At 38.0% G+C, this 17,746-nt stretch overlaps 2 protein-coding genes across 6 annotated transcripts in view; both read left to right on the forward strand.

Moving 5' to 3' along the window:
• Positions 1-3,477, forward strand: part of slc25a23a (solute carrier family 25 member 23a) — a 27,864-nt gene extending 24,387 nt beyond the window's left edge. For 4 of the 5 annotated variants that reach the window (XM_056456335.1, XM_056456318.1, XM_056456339.1 and 1 more), the window contains one exon: positions 1-3,477. This exon is cut by the window's left edge. Coding sequence is in view for 1 of the 5 variants with exons in the window: in XM_056456330.1 (XP_056312305.1) it covers positions 1,927-1,930 (4 nt within the window). In the remaining 4 variants the exon portion in view is untranslated. The other variant, XM_056456330.1, reaches the window with a different exon arrangement.
• Positions 3,478-3,898: 421 nt separating this feature from the next.
• khsrp (KH-type splicing regulatory protein) lies at positions 3,899-16,814 on the forward strand. Its single transcript, XM_056456359.1, has 18 exons — positions 3,899-4,095; positions 6,488-6,593; positions 6,679-6,732; positions 6,820-6,856; positions 7,715-7,773; positions 8,239-8,310; positions 8,433-8,490; positions 8,582-8,747; positions 9,472-9,570; positions 9,929-10,072; positions 10,151-10,253; positions 10,607-10,728; positions 11,109-11,414; positions 11,496-11,605; positions 11,710-11,783; positions 12,777-12,977; positions 14,559-14,743; positions 15,928-16,814. Exons 1-18 carry the CDS (start codon positions 3,991-3,993, stop codon positions 15,934-15,936), a joined length of 2,010 nt encoding a protein of 669 aa, XP_056312334.1. The 5' UTR covers positions 3,899-3,990; the 3' UTR covers positions 15,937-16,814.
• The last annotated feature ends 932 nt before the right edge of the window (positions 16,815-17,746 follow it).

Here is a 17,746-nt window from a genome sequence, read left to right on the forward strand (position 1 = left end):
CTGTGTTGAATCCCTGTGTGCTCCAAAATCCCAGTGAAAGGAAACGAGAGTTCTGGAATTCTCAGCTAGAGCTGTGACAAGAAACTCTTCGAGAAATTGATTGTGCATTGATTCTGAGACTTTCAAAATGCATTATTCTCTGTTGAAACGATCCTGAGCTTGGTTTTGAACAACTAATAGCGCTCTAGGCTAGTTTTAAACAGACGTTGGCGTTCTAAGCTGATTTTGAACAGTAGATGGCGCTCTAGGCTAGTTTTAAACAACAGATGGCACTCTAAGCTAGTTTTTAAAAGTAGATGGTGCTCTAGACTCATTTTGAACAATAGATGGTGCTCTAGACTAGTTTTTTTATACAATAGAAGACACCCTGGCTAGTTTATAACAGCACATAGTTCTGTATTATTTACAAAACTCCATACTTTTGTTGCCTCGGATTCCTTACAAATACCATTAAAACTAAAAATAATCATTAATAAAGTTAGGAAAAGTTTAAGCGAATTTCAAGAGTGTTCATAGTGAGCTGTGTTTACAATAATCTTATGACATAAAAGCCAACTTACAACTGAACACACAAGAACTCTTCCTTTGAGTGTTCACAACTATCCTAGAGTGCCATCAGCTGTTAAAAACTAGCCTAGAGCACCGTCTGCAGTTAAAAACTAGCCTTGAGCCCTGTCTGCTGTTAAAAACTAGCCTAGAGCACCGTCTGCAGTTAAAACTAGCCTAGAGCCCTGTCTGCTGTTAAAAACTAGCCTAGAGTGGCATATTCTGTTAAAAACTAGCCTAGAGCGCCGTCTGCTGTTAAAAACTAGCCTAGAGCACCATCTGCTTTTACAAACTAGCCTAGAGCGCTGTCTGCTGTTAAAAACTAGCCTAGAGCGCCATCTGCTGTTCAAAACTAGCCAAGAGCGCTGTCTCCTATTCAAACCTAGCCTAGAGCAGCATTTGCTCTTCTAAACTAGCCTACAGTTCTATTTGCTGTTCAAACTAGCCTAGAGCACCATGTTGTTTAAAACTAGCCTAGAGCGCTGTCTGCTGTTAAAAACTAGCCTAGAGTGCCATATTCTGTTAAAAACTAGCGTAGAGCACCGTCTGCTGTTAAAAACTAGCCTAGAGCACCATCTGCTGTTCAAAACTAGCCAAGAGCGCTGTCTCCTATTCAAAACTAGCCTAGAGCACCATTTGCTCTTCTAAACTAGCCCACAGTTCTATTTGCTGTTCAAACTAGCCTAGAGCACCATGTTGTGTAAAACTAGCCTAGAGCGCTGTCTGCTGTTCAAAACTAGCCTAGAGCACTGTGTTGTTCAAAACTATCCTAGAGCACCGTCTACTGTTCAAAACTACCCTAGAGCTTCATTTGCGGTTCAAAAATAGCCTAGTGTGCCGTCAGGTGTTCAAAACTAGCCTAAAGCTCCATTTGCTGTTCAAAACTAGCCTAGAGCGCCGTCTGCTGCTCAAAACTAGCCTACAGTGCAATCGATTGTTGAAAACTAGCCTAGAGCACCATCTGCTGTTAAAAACTAATATCAGAGTCAATTCAAGAGAGAACAGCGATCCATTTAGAGAAGTTCAGAATGGACCTAGAATCGATTTCTTGAATGTTTTTTTTCACCACAGCACTATTCTCAACTTAAGATTCCAGAATTTAAGCTCTAAAATCCTGCACTGCGTCCCAATTTGCACTCTCCTCCCTAAATAGTGTCAAAACACAAGGACTGACTCATGAAACGTGTAAACTGTTATCTTGTGAAAATGATTTTACACAAATTCATTCTGCTTATGTTTCATGATTAAGACCTTACCAGATGATATTCTTATTTAATGGATTTTTTTTAAGTATGCATCCATCCATGCATGCATTTTCTGGCTAATATTTCCCCCATCCAATCTTGTGTGTGATGACATTTTGTGATTTTTTTTTTTCAGATGAAGAAATGTATTGATGAATGCAACGCCAAAGTTGCCACAGTAGTTCTTAAATGTATGTGATTTTAAAAAATGTTATTTATAAGTTTAGCAGGATGCTAATGGCCCAAATATACTTAAAGCTAAGTCCAATAACAAATATCGTCATTTTAGACAAGATTAGGCTAAAACAAAGTTGGTTTGTAACTCAATTCTGGTCTTCACATAGTAAACACTTTCAATCCACCATTAGTCAATTCTGAGTACATAATAGGTAGGTTTGGCTGTGTAGCTCTGCCCACTTTGACTTGAAAACCTTCTCCAGTTAAAGAAATAGTTCACCCAAAAATGAAAATTTCCTTACTATACTTTTCATCAAGTGGTTCTTTCTTCTGCTGAACACAAAACAAAATATTCTGAGGATTCATCCATCCACAAACATCCATATCACTATTATGATTTCTTAACTGGTGTTTTCTTGCTGCTGTAATTTTAGTTGAAAGTTTATGTTATATATAAGTTTTAGTTTATATATAAGAAAATCTGCTGCATGGATTTGTTAAATCATCTAAGTTTTACCAATGCTCAGGTTTCTCAAACTACTTTTTACCCCTAAATGAAAAAGAAGTTTGCCATATTGGGGCCTTTAGAAAGCAAAAAGTACATATGTAATATCGATACACAATTAATGACCCAGTTATATTGTACAGTCTTACTACATACTTAGCACATACACATCATGTACGTATTTGAATTGGGACACAGCCTTGGAGTTGATATATCTGTTACCTTCAGTGCATGAGATGCTTCATTTGGAGCAGAAAGCCTTATGAGAGAGAGAGAGTGTGTTTTTTGTGATTTTTTTTTTTTCTCATTGAAAGAAACAGAACAAAGAAAAAACTTCCTAGTCAAGAGTAGTTGATCACTGCTTAGATTTACTCTGAGATAGACTCTTAGAACGTGTTATTATACAATGAAGATTTCTACAGGGAATCTGCACACATCTGGTGTTTTTAAATCAAAGCCTCAAAAGTACATTTCTATTTCTTTTAGTTTGTCCAGTAGCACATCCATATACTGCTGTACTTCTAAAAGTTTATTACGCTTTAGAATTTCCCAGCCTTTTTCTTCTGGGAAAATGGACCAAAATATTGATGACATCAACCTGCACTCATGGGTGTGTCCAATTTTGTATCCAATCAAGTGTTGTCTTGAATGAGAACATCCGTCCCCTTAATTAAGCTGTAAAAATGTACTAGTACTTTACTACGTTATTTTCAGTTTATAATAAAGGTCAATTATTTCATCATGTTTACACATATTCCACAAAATCTGTGTGAAAACTGTGAAAAAAAACATTTGCAGATTTCATCTGGGCCTCCTAATTAAAAACGGCTTTCTCTACAGACATCTTGCATTAGCATAAACAAAAACATGTTTGTTCATTGTCTATTCTTTTTGCTGTTCTACTGTGTATTTACCTTTGAATGGAAACTAAAGTATATAAGTGAATGCATGCAAGAGAATGTGTAAATGAAATTAAACTAATTTTAAATAAACCGAGCAAGCATATTCCTCTTCTTCTTGGATCTTTATTCAACACAAGATAAGCTAATCTACTCAACCTGCACTAAAAACTACCCCATAAAGCTCCAAGAAAATGCATCGAGAAGCAAAACACAACCACCAAGGTTAAATAATCCCATACGACAATCCAAGCGTCCATCATTGCCAATCAGCGTTTCTCTCAACCTCATTGGTCCATTTCATACCCTGCTGTTTACTGATTGGCTGCTTTACACAGTGGAAACCTCAGTGCGTCGCATTTGGTCAGCCCGTCATAAAAACGTGGCCTTTTATCATCACTCATTGGATCAATTGTGCAAGCCCCGCCTCACTATGCTCTCTGATTGGTCAGTAGAGCAACCACTCATTGAGATCTCCTATAGGAGAGTTCCTTCAAACCTGCAGGCCTTTTGTCCCTCCCATGCGTTTGTCTCGCTTGTCTTCCCGCGTCTGCGCACCTCCGCCCGGCCTAGACCTCCCCGCCGTATCCCGCACACTTCACCCTTCCGCACGGACAGCATGTCTGAGTACAGCGCGGTGCCGCCGCCCGGGCCCGGGGCGGCTTTAGGAGCCGGTGGGCTGAAGAAAGACGCGTTCGCGGACGCGGTACAGCGCGCGCGGCAGGTGAGTGATCCGCAGTGCGGGGCCGCGTTTGTGGGTCAGTCGCGCGCACTGGGCCGCGCGCACATGAGCCGGCGTGCGCGACGATTCCCTGTTAGCATTTGCTAAAATAGCCCGTAATTCGAACAATAGATACGTATAGGTGATGTTTGTGTTTACTTACAAATGCTATGGCACTGCAAATGCAGCACAAGGTAATGTTTTGGTGGTTAATATACAGCGTTGTAAAGAATAAGCACCGATTTCGAGTATCGTAGCATTTACGCGGTAGTCCGTAATATGGTACTACTTGTTCGTATATTTACAAAGAATAGTTGTCAATTTTCTGTTTTATATTATTTGGATGACCAAACTAAGTCTGATAACGTGTTAGCATCATGGTTTGAGTACAAGGCTAGCATCGTGGTCTTACTACAGTCCATGTACCGCAAAACATGCTAGCACCATGGCGTTACGTGTAAAACAGTCGTTCATACGGAAAATGTGGCAAATACTATTGAACGGAAGCGGTTTTGGATGAATATACCATGGTGTTTTACATTTACCCTATTAAATGAGTGTCGTGTTTGTTTACCATCGTTTGTGTATTGTTTTCTAAGGGGGGTTTAATAATATGGGGTAAAGCCATGTTTAACGTTCATAATAATGGGTAACGTTTTCTTTAAAACCATGTCGTGACATAAGTGAATAATGTGGCAATAAACGCTTAAAACCAAGCCTTTAATCAATTACACTGGGTATCTAAACTGTTATTTCAAACAATAATGTTTAAAATAAAATATCTGCATCCTTGGTGCAAAGAGAGACTTTAAAATACATTTACATTTAGTCATTTAGCAGACACTTTTATCCAAAGCGACTTACAAATGAGGACAAGGAAGCAATTTACACAACTATAAGAGCAGCAGTGAACAAGCGCTATAGACAAGTTTCAGGTGTGTAAAATACTTAAAGAACTCCCCAAATACAAACTTTTGAACTGTAGTATGCGAGTTAAAATGAGACATCCTATTGTGTTGTAATTAGCCTTAAAGTGAAACTAATTTATCGCCATTTCGCGTGCATATATTAAGATTATACTAAATGTTCCTACATTCTAATATCTGTCTGCATGATATTGAGAAAATCTGATACTGCAATATTTTATTTAGCTGCAACTTATATTGCGATATGAATGCAAGCTTGACTAATAGCTCCATTTGATGTAAAATCATTAACTTGGATTGGAATCTTGTAGAGAAGTGAATTAAAGAAATTGCAAGAATCAATAAATGAGATAAAAAGTGCAAAGTATAAGTAGTCAGATATTCAGGTACAGGAATACGATACAATATTATGATTTTTTTGCCCCTGATAATGATGGATCACGATATCACAAGAAAACTATCCACAATATATCATGATATTTGTAAAACAAAGAGGGTAAAATACTTTATTAATAGCTAGGCATGGACCAGTATAAGATTCTGACGGTATGATAACCTTGGTTAAAAATTTCACGGTATGACCGTATTGTGATTACTGCTCTAAAATTAATTCTATTTAACTCTCTGGGTTAAGAACAACAGTTTTGTCCCCTTTGAAAACAATATATTATATTTTTTGAAAGATTTAAAATATTTTGGAGCAGTAAACGTGTCAGGCTAAATGTTGAAAATGAATCGTAGACTTCTGCTGTCTTCGTTAGTTTCAAAAGCACAGATTTCTTTACTATTTAAAACGGCATCTTTGTATCTATTCTGCTGGAGATGCTGTTGTCCTAAAAAAAAGTAAATAAAAAAATCGTACACATACCTTAGGAATGGTATTACAGAAAATCTTGCCGTTTTTAAAACCTTGACTTTTCCAAACAGCGGTATACCTTGAGAGGTTATCGTCCCATGCCTATTAACAGCAAAACATTTTTGGAATTTAACATTGATTTGATTCGCCATTGAGAAGCGGCACCTTATGCATATCACTATTTTATTCTGCCCCTATTATTAAATCAAATGTAATGTAAAACTTAAACACTGAACATTCTTCATTGCTGATCAGCTATAACAATGCCAACTCCACATCGCAAATGCACACCGTGCGATATCTATACTAAACTATGTATTGTGCAGTCCTACTAGATTCTCAATGAATAAAGAAGTCTTACAGTGCACACATGTGTAAAACCTTTTGATTTGAAGGATAGAAGCTAAATAAAAAGATTTAAAATGACCAGTGAGTATTTTGGGGCTGCACTGTGATCTTTTCTTTGGTCATCCAAAAATATTAGTTTCAATGTTTTTGGGCAAACCAATTTAATTTGCTTGTATATGATACTAGAGTATTTATATAAATTAGTTTACTTGTTCCTTCATAAGTGTGGAGTTTTGTATCATGACTTTATGTTTGTGTTGTCTAGATTGCAGCAAAGATCGGTGGTGATGTTACAGGTCCCCCAATGAGCAATAATGGTGGAGCGGAGAGTTATCCCTTCCCAACGCCGAAACGATCGCTGGAGGATGGAGGTATGTCAACGCCACACACTGTCTGCGTCTCTCCGTCTGACTCCTCTGAGTTTGTTTCTGAGCTGTTCTCGTGTTTTTCCTTCAGATCAGCCTGAAAGCAAGAAGATGGCGTCTGACAGGGACAACGCTGCAGCTCTGTGTACGAGCTCCTTTACTTTTTATACACTCTCAAAGCAAATGCCTGTGTATTTTTAGAGCAATGATTGTATCCTCGTCTCATCCACAGCTATCGGAGCCCAGCTGGCTGCCCTTTCCAAGCAGAGGTAAGACCGTCCTCTTGTACAGATACTAGTCGGAGACGCATCTCCGATCTGAGTTCTTGACAAGAATAACTACATGAGTGTGTGTTTATGCAGGTCTCCACTCAGTTGATTAGTCGTGTTTAGCTGAGTAGCTTCTTTGGGCAATGTTATTTCCTTAATGTTAGTGATTTTATGCAAGAGCTGAGATTTTTCCTGCACATCTCGTCTAAGAAACACAGTTCTATGATTAGTAAATTTTCTCTGAAGGCTAGAGGGTGCTCGTGTGGACTCTCCAAATACCCACAAAGAAGAAACCCAGGAAATCCCCATAGCATTGCTTTTATATAGAAAATTGAACTGATTTCATTGATGCAGCGTGACTAAAGCTGTCACGTCTACACTGATCCAATGCTTTCAGATGTAGTAGTATTTACTACACAGAGCTGTAGTTCAATGAGAAGTGACACAAACCTCTGTCATCACAGAATGGCTATCTTTGACTTCATTATTGTTCAATTGAGTTGTCTGCGATTTAATAAGGAGCATGATATAACGTAGCTTGTCAGTTAACTATGACTGTATAGTAAGTGCTGCTCCATCTGAATGTACATGCTTTACATTTATTGCTGATGACAGAACTAGCTTGTAATGAAATTGTGCAGTTCTACTTTATAATTGCATAATATACTGAAAGATGAGACTCTCAAAAAGTAGTGTGATGCACCTCATTTGTAATATTTCAGTCAAAATGGTGATGAATGGCTGGTCTAGCTTGTCTTATAGGAGTTGCATCCAGACCATGAGTTAGATATGAATGTATATGTCTGAATGCACTTCTCATGACCATTGCGTTTTGTTTTTTTGTGCGTGTTTCTGTAGTGTTCGTCCTTCGTCGATGACAGAAGAGTACAGAGTCCCTGATGGCATGGTTGGCCTCAGTAAGTTTGTTTCCCATCATGCATTGCTAGTGATATATTTTTTAAAAGTGTGCAAGTTAAGAATTTTAAAGTAGTTTTCAACCCAATAAACACTGTTTTTGTGTAAATAAACACCAAAAATGAATTTTAAAATTGGCTGCTGGTATTTTTATAATGCATATTCAATTCATTTATGAAAATTGGTCATTTATTTAAATATATACATATATTCTGTAGTTAATAATAATAAAGGGACATGTATACTTAATTATAATGTGTATAATTTAAAAACATAAATATATTTTGGATTGTGTAATGATGTGTGTATTCAGTATTGTGCACATTTCAGTCTGCCAAAATTATACTTGTTAGTGAGTTTAGCTTTTTTCTTTTTTTTTTTATGGCTGGTGGCGTTTTTCCTTACATTCTTGCGTTTTATATCGATTTAGAAATAGTCGGTTGATGTTTGTGTGTGTGTGTTTGTAGTCATTGGTCGAGGTGGCGAGCAGATCAATAAGATTCAGCAGGACTCTGGTTGTAAAGTTCAGATCGCTCCAGGTGAGTCAAACTCCGCTTCAAATGAGTCACTTTGTTCAAATTCTGTTCACTTTTTTCGTCTTAAATGTACAAGACATGAATTTTTTTATTTTTTATTTTTTTCCCCACTGTATGTGTTTTAGACAGTGGCGGTCTTCCAGACAGAAGTGTGTCCATCACAGGAGGCCCTGAAGCCATCCAGTATGTTTGTGCTTATTAATGTGTTTAACTAGATTTGTCAGTTTTTTTTCTGTAATTCCTGCTCTTTTAACCATTTAATTTATCTATGCAGGAAGGCCAAAATGATGTTGGACGACATCGTCTCTCGGGGACGGGGCACTCCACCTTCCTTCCATGAGTCGACCAATGGCAGTGGCCACATGCAGGAAATGGTTATTCCAGCAGGGAAGGCTGGTCTCATTATCGGCAAAGGAGGAGAGACCATTAAACAGCTGCAGGTAGAGTTTGTCTCTCTGAGAGGCTTTTATTTAGTGCTTTATGGGTAATCACGCTAGCATTCAAACTTTTATTCAAAGTTGAATGAAGCGGTTTAATTTCACTAAAGGTTTTTTTAACATAAAAGCTGTTAGTTTTCTTCAGTATTCTTTGAATAAATGCAGCATTTTCCACGATGTTTAGGGTTTTTAATGATCTTTCTTGATCATCAATATTAAAATGATTTCTGTTGCAACATGTGGCATTGAAGAATCACAGGAATAAATAGCATTTTACAAGATATTTAAATTGAAAACAGCTGTTTATATGATATGGTTTGCAATATTACTGTTTTTGCTGGGTTTTTAGTTTTGCTCTAATTTATATATACTTGTAATCATATTTTATGCAGATGCTTGATCACCGCAGTCAATCTAAATGAATGAAATCCTTTCAAACAGCTATTCAAATCATCTGACGGAATCCATAACGCAATATTATATATCAATATTATATTATGTTAGAGTCATACAAGTTACAGCTGTGCCATTTAATTCTATTTTGGAGCATTTATTCTAGTAAATGTATGCAGGATTAAACAATTGATGTGGTTCAGACATTTCAAAGTTGTCTTAACCATTGAACAGCGTTTTGTCTTAGGACCATTTTAAAAAGCTTTGATATGTCAAATATTGGCTACTCTTTTAAAAAAAAAAAAAAAAAACAATATATGAATGTCTGTTTCAGGAGAGAGCTGGTGTGAAGATGATTTTGATCCAGGACGCTTCTCAGGGGCCAAACATGGACAAACCACTGCGCATCATTGGAGACCCTTACAAAGTCCAGGTTTGTCTTTTTTCCTTCTCCATGAATGGTAGTTTCTTCATCGATTATCGGTTAGACTACATCAGTTGGAGTTACCAAGACATTGATAGGCTAGATAATAATACTAGGGCTTTTTTATTGATGTCAAACATTGAAATCCAGCCAGTTGTACAAAAAAATCAACAAAAAAATCGTTTAAGAAAAAAAAAATTAGGGTTTGAAGTCTGTTTTTTAAATTTTTTTATTGTGTTTTTTTTTTTTTTATATTATATTATATTATAGAAAAGTGATGATAAATGTAAATTTGATCTGGTTTTGCCATGAAACAGCCAGAGAAGCTGATATGACAAATTCAAAACTCTCTCTACTCTCTGTCCAGCAAGCCCGTGAGATGGTGCAGGAGATTCTGCGAGAGCGGGATCATCCGGGCTTTGACAGGAATGAGTATGGCTCTCGAATGGGTGGTGGTGGTGGAGGTGGAGGCGGCGGCGGTGGTGGAGGAGGTGGTGGCGGTGGAATTGAGGTGTGTATTTGATTTTATCAATCATTATTAATTGGCAAACATGCTGCAGTGTGACATGGCCTCATTCTGATTGGACAGGTTCCAGTTCCACGTCACTCTGTGGGCGTCGTGATTGGCCGAAGTGGAGAGATGATCAAGAAGATTCAGAATGACGCCGGCGTGAGGATACAGTTCAAACCAGGTCTGTTTAAATGCTTGAATTTTGATTTAAACTCAGTGGTAAGATAACAAGCTTATGTGACATGGATCATTTTTGGCAATAGCCTTAAATGTTGTATAAATCAAAAAAATAATTATGCCAGAAAGCATTTAGAATATTTATTAGTATTTGTTTTTGTTTATTTTATTTATAGACTTTTTATATAGTTGCATCTCGGCCAAATATTGTCCTATCCTAACAAATCACATTGATAATCTTGTTTTCAACTTTTTGGATGTAATGTAAATCTTATTTTATAAAAAATGGCCACTTACCACTACTTTTGGGGTCCATATTATAATGTAGAACTCTCTTCATTTTTCTCTTCGCTGTAGATGATGGCACTGGTCCAGATAAGATCGCTCATATAATGGGTCCTCCTGACCGCTGTGAACATGCTGCCAGTATCATCAATGAGCTTCTGCAGAGCATCAGAGTACGAGAGGAAGGAGGAGGGGTGAGTAAAACACTAGTTATCTAGATCAATCTCCGAGCATCAGCAGACTTTATCAGTACAGGTCTGTGCAGTCAGTTTCATTTTGTACCATATTAGATTTTTGTGTTTGGGTTAAATCAAAGCTGCTTCCATGTATTAAAAGCAAGCAACCGTCATAAAGGCCTTTGTAATTATGTGCATCTAATTTGGTTATTTCTAAAATTGTGAAATGTGGTGTGAAATGAAGAGGCTCATGTCTGCAGCCATGGTTTTTGCTGATGCAAAATATGCCAAGTTGTAACATTCAACATTATCCTGTACATTTATTTTTAAGACTGGACTCCATGGTTCTATCTGTTTCTCCACATTACACTGGTTAATCTCTCATCCTCGTCTCTCAGGGTCCGCCTGGTCCTCCTGGCACAGGGATGCCTCCGGGTGGGCGTGGCAGGGGGCGTGGTCCTGGTGGAAACTGGGGTGGTCCGCCTGGCAGTGAGATGACCTTTTCAATCCCTGCCCATAAATGCGGCCTCGTTATTGGCCGAGGCGGTGAAAACGTCAAGGCCATCAACCAGCAAACTGGCGCTTTTGTGGAGATCTCACGCCAACCGCCGCCCAATGGAGATCCCAATTTTAAACTCTTCACCATCCGGGGGTCTCCACAGCAGATCGACCACGCCAAACAGCTGATCGAGGACAAGATTGAGGTACGATGAGCAGTGCCTTTTTGTTGATTTTATCTTGACATTAGTGTTTGCTGAATTTAACTGGTTATTTTCTCCTCATAGGGTCCTCTTTGCCCTGTTGGTCCCGGACCCGGTGGACCAGGCCCTGCTGGACCCATGGGCCCCTACAACCCAAACCCGTACCAGCCCGGACCCCCTGGTGGACCGCCACAGTCAGTACTGCCTTAATAGCAAATCAGCTTATAGGATAATGTTAATGTTTAATTTTCCAGCTTTAGTTTGCATGTCTTAAGGATGGTTTTCTGTGTTTCTGCAGTGGTGGTCCTCCTGGTGGTCAGTATCCTCAGGGTTGGGGAAATGCATACCAGCAGTGGCAGCCGCATGATCCCAGTGAGTCTTTTTGGTTTAATTTTCTATTAACTTCCATAAATGTTGTTCAGTGTATCTCTTAATGCAGTAGGGTGAAAACTAATGTTAAAGGTGGTTTACTGGAATATTTCTATTAATGCAAGTTGTTGTTGCCAAGAAGATGGCTAAAGTAGCTGACATAGCATTAAGATATATGATGGTTTACTGAACAGATTGTAGTGCCGCCTGGTTAATTTGCCATTGTTCAAATTAAAAGCTTTTTAAAAATGACTTTCATTTTACAATTGGACTTTATTCATTGTTTTCATGATATATTTAAATGTGCATTAAATAGTAGCTAAAAGGTAATATTATAAATGTGCTCATGGTATAAAGTTAAAATATTTGGATAATATTTAGATGATAGATGCGGTGGAGAGAGCTCTGCAGACACTCGCTCATATCTGTATCCAGAAGTATTGCTGTAACAGCCGAGAGAAGTCTCGCCAGCAGGTCAAATGGGCCACAGTGAGAGAGAGAGAGAGTTTACTTTCATTCTCTCAATCGCTGTGAAATAGGGGCTTCTGCTTCAAGTGTCAGTGAAAGACTGATCCAGCAAACACACACGCAGTGAATTGTGCACAGTTTCTGCATTTTTAAGTAGTTGGAGTGCTGTAAATTCTCGCTCTCGCCTCCCTCGCCATAGTAAGCTACGACTACATAGCGCATATGAGATAAATGCAGTCGGTACATAATAACCGGTTATGATTATTACTGAATCGATACTGAATTGTCCACGTCTGCATCGCGGTGAACCGAAGAAACAATTCATTTTGACACCCCTACTGCTTACAAGAAACTGCAAAGATTCAAAGATCGCTCTAGAGCTTGTCACATGTGTCTGAGGTCTTGTTCAGTTCAGATTTCACTCTAAAATCATGGTGATTTGTAAATGTGTATATTTATTCTAGAGCTCATCTTTACAGGTTGCTTTGGTTTGATTTCATTAAAAAAATAAATTTCTCCCACTTTTAGGTAAAGCAGCCACAGATCCAAACGCAGCGTGGGCGGCTTATTACGCTCAGTACTACCAGCAGCCAGGAGGGGGAGCTATGCCTGGACAGACGCCTGCAGCTCAGCCGGCTGCTCCTGGTCCTGCTGACCAGAGCCAAGCTGCTCCAGGAGCGGCCCAGCCAGACTACACCAAGGCCTGGGAGGAGTATTACAAAAAGATGGGTAAGAAGAACCATCACTTCCTGCATGTTAGGATGTTTTCTTTGTTTCAGTATGATGGAACTGCATGTTTATCAACCTGTGGGCTGTTTGTAGAAACACCTGTAGATGCTTTTTACAGCAAAGCATGTCAGTCAAGTGCATTTATATACAAAAACAACATTTCTATATATGTAAAATGTGTTTTTCATTTACCAAAAATCTAGACTAGGCATGTTTAAATACATATACACTTTGATCTAACATTTAAATTGGTGTTTTATTTATTTATTTATTTTTACCTGTTTTTATATGAATTTGAATTGAGGGATTTAAGACTGTTGTTACTTCAAGGTTTGCTCAAGAGGTAATATAAGCTGTACAAACACTAAACTTTGGTCTGGTTGACACTGAACATGTTTTAACTCTCATGAACTAGAATTACTGAAACTAAGGCTATGTTCACACTGCAGCCAAATGTGGCTCGAATCAGATTTGTTTTTTTTGCCCACATGCGACTCAGGTGATGACAGTGTGAACAGGCCAAACCGCATGGAATCTGATCTTTTCAGGTCAGATCTGTGCCACTTTCATATGTAGTCTTAAATCAGACACCGATCTGATGTTCTGCAATGCGACCGCAGTGTGAACGGTTATGTCGGATTTCATGTGACTTTTACATAATCTTCGAGCGTCATGCGTCATCATTCTGTGCTGCAAACATCCTCTACTCAGCAGCATAGTAGAATAGCACACAGGGTGATTACTTTACCACAGAAAGTTGGTAGTTCATTTTGAAAAGGATTTTGGAGGCAAAACTGGTGCTTGTTAACGATGGAGGCATGGGTTGATCGCGAAAGTGAAGAGCAGGTTGCAGATAGGGCATCCGTATGCAAAGGAGGGAGAACTTTCTCTCCGAGAGAAGGGCAGGTGCTCGAGCACCTAAACCCCCCCCTTCTGTACGTGTCTGCTGTTTATAACGAAGTAAAATGAAATGACTCTGCAAACGGAGATAAAGCAACTCCACCTTCACAGTTCAGTCTGCGGCTGCTTATTAACCCTTGATGAGTTCACTACACCGGTGGTCAAACAAACACACCGCGGTTGTCAAATCACAAATGATCAGTGTTTTCAATCACAAGTCTCTTATTTTAGATTTCAAATGGCGAAATACACATTAGTAGTAGCAGAACATCATTTACAGTTCATGAAATACACCACAGTTGTCTGTGAAAAGAGGAATAATCATAAGCATGATCTGACAACCTGCTTACTTCATACAGTATCACGTGTGCATAATTAGACATTTGTGCTGTGTGTAACTGTACTTTTGCGCATGCTGATCAGTTTTGGACCATGATCTGTTCACACTGCAAATCTGATATTGGCCACATTTATAAGAGCAGTGTGAACAGCCATGCAAAAAAAGCAGATCTGAGCACTAAGCCTGGCAGTGTGAACGTAGCCTGCATGTATAAACTAAATAGAAGTATGTCCACAAACTAACAACCATTAATGAAACAAACCAAAACTGAAATGTACAGCAAATTTCAAAATGGTATGGAAATAAAAGCTAATTTAAGCATGGATGGTGTGCATCTACAGCTGCAGCAGGTGGAGGTGCTGCCCCCGCTGCCGCAGGAGGAGCTCAGCCTGCAGGAGCCGCAGCGGCAGCAGGACAGACAGACTACAGCGCCGCATGGGCCGAATACTACAGACAGCAGGCTGCTTATTACGGACAGACAGGACAGACCCCGGGTCAGCCAGGAGCAACACCGCAGGGCCAGCAGGTACAATCACCACACAACAGTAGCTAAAATATATATATCTCTCAGACTGAAGCTTTAAGAGTATGTGAAAGTGAAACCTGCAGAGACCCTGATCATGTTTCCTAGTTAAATTTGAGACTTTTTAAGACCGTTTTGAATTAAATTGTACTTTTACAGGGCTAAATGCTAAGGATTTTTTTTTCCGAATATGCCAGTTAGAAAAGATTTCCACCTGCTCTATCAAAGATTATTCATTTAATACAATAATAAATTAATAAATTTTCAATATTTTTTATTAATTTTCAATTATATTTATTCACAAACCCTATAAACCTTACCAAGGATAGAGCAAAACCTAGCTGTCAATTACTTCAGTCTACGCTAATAATAAAATTGAGGGAAAAAATAACAGGAAAACTAAGATGTTAAAATATATATAAGACGTACACCACAACATTTCAGTAGATTTAAGACATTAAGGCTTAATTTAGCTTTTGAGATTTAAGATTTTTTTTTAAGACCCTGCGGATACTCTGATCTTTCCATCTGGATGTAGCCTTGGTTGATTTAAAATTGATATGAAATTGCTTGACACTAATGTGTAATGACTATGTAGTCAATGGTGTCAAGCATGGGAATTATAGTAATTTGTTTAATATTCTGTAGTATAAAATAAAAATATTGTACATTTTTATGTTTTCGGTTAAGTATCACAGGACTTTGCTAAAATAAAAACATTCATAATAAATTAAAAATACGCAAATGTAAATAAATATATGAGTTCAGATGCAAAGACCTGCCAGCTGAAATGATCTCCTAAAATGAACATTTTTCTCAGCCTCCCATGTTTATTTCACTTTAAAAGCAATGATAGCTTATTTTTCACTTTAAAAGTGAAATTACTGAGCCTACACACAGGCGTCAGAGAAAAATGCCAATTTAAGAAGAAAATATCAAATGGCTTTGAGATTTTTGCATCTAAACTCTTCATATACTGTATTAATGGAATAGTTGACTCAAATATAAATATGTAAACACAAAATACTTTGAATTTTGGAAACCAGTAGTTTTAAGTCCATAATATGAGGACTACTATGGGGTAAAGGGTTACAAGTGATTTATTATTTATTGTTAACTACTTTTTGAAGACATTTAAGATATTTCCATTTGATTTATTTTCAGTGATCTGATTTCTGTCTCTTCAGGCGCAGTGAACAAAACTAAAGCTGAGCTCTTGTCCGTCCTGGTCCTTCCCTCCATCCTCTCCTCTGAGAAAAGGACATTTGCTCTTCCTCTTCTTTTTATTTGTTTTCTCCCTCTTCCTGTGTCCAGTGGAAAAGCTGCGTGACTCTTCTCTGAAGCCGGATTTCATGTAAAGGCTTCTGCAAACACTCTAGTTTTCTCTCCTGTTTTTTTTTTTGCTGGATCCACAAACGCTGTCTGAGACTAAAAATCGAACTCTGCCTTCCCTCCACAAACGCTTCATTCCTCTTCCTCGCGTCCGTGTGACTCACCGCCAGGGAAACACAAGGGAATGCTTCTTCTGCTAACTTCCTCACCTGAGCGTGCACTTCCTGTTCTGCATTAACTTTTGTTTTTTCTTTTGTCTGAGGAAACAGGTATATTTAGAGGAAATCTTCAGGTGTTAATAACTACTGTTTCGAACTCAATGAGTAACCTCGTCTCTCTTTTTTTTAAAATACTTTTGTTTTTGCTTTTAGTCCTTTTTTTAATTTGATTTGAGCTGGAACATTCCCATTCTTTAACGTGTTCACTTCTATATATTCATTTAGTGAGGGTTTTTTTTAATGTGATTTATTTTTTTTTTCTTCCCCCCTGATATCAAATGATGTTTCAGTCTGTGTGTATGTTTCATGTCACGTGTGAATGTATGCGAGTGTTTGCTGGTACTGAAACTCATGCCATCTAGTGTTGCTCCTCACTCTGTGAAATGAGGGTTTTTCTTGTTTTCTTCTCCCCACCCCAGTTATTGGAAGTCATGATGATGTTATAAATATAAAATGTATGCTTTTTTTTTACTGCTTGTTTTTAAAAACGACAATAAACATTACAAAATCCTCATCAGATCACATGACAGCTGTTAGGTCTGAAAGTCTTTTTGTTTGCAGTATGTTTGATGTTTTCTTAAGTATTAACACTGTTGTACATTTGTTATAATTGGTAATCCTTCACCTGCAGCTAATACACAGTCTTGGCTGAAGACCTTACAACTAATTTATTGCAGTATGTTGAACTATAATATGTCAACGTATTTTAATACTGACTCCAGCTGAATTAATAAAAGGTAAGAACATTAAAACTTTAATTGGAAGCATTTTAATGGTGTATTTTGCGATTGTTTTAACATCTGCAAGCCAAGAAAGGCAACAAGTGGAAGTTAAAATGTACTCAACTGGAGAAGAAACCAGGTTATCGAAATTTATGACTATTTTATATACGTTTCTGAATGGAAGCCGGTAATGGCAACATACTTTAACTCACCTTGTCAATAATGTTTTTTTTTTTTCTTCAAATGCCCCGCATTTCCTCGACCCTAGAGACTATTATTGTCTGGTAAGTCATCCATTCGTGAAGATAGTTGTTTAGTTGGTCTCGTTTAGTCAGTTCGTTGGAAAAAACGTTTTATTCGCGTCACACCAACGGAAGCTAACGTATTTATTTTATTTTTTTCAAATTGCGCTGCTACAGTTTTTAAAACTCGCGCGCTTTAACGTCCGATTCAATTGCTTGTCAGTGTTTGCCTCGGTATAAAACTAGAATACCATCAGGTGAGAAGTTATGTTATAATATATTACTTCTATTAAACTACTGCAGGGTTCAGACGGTCATGGAAAACCTGCAAAAGTCAAGGAATTTTGACATGGCGTTTTTCAGACCTGGAAAAATCAGAAAAACCCACACGTTTTGTGAAAGTCATGGAAAACATATCTGTATACTTGAATATAGGTTAGTTGTCTTTACTACTATTCTGTCCTTGGCCAATCACTTACTCACATTATTAGT

The sequence above is a fragment of the Danio aesculapii genome, chromosome 1 (genome assembly GCF_903798145.1).
Source record: "Danio aesculapii chromosome 1, fDanAes4.1, whole genome shotgun sequence".
NCBI classification, from domain to species: Eukaryota; Metazoa; Chordata; class Actinopteri; order Cypriniformes; family Danionidae; genus Danio; species Danio aesculapii.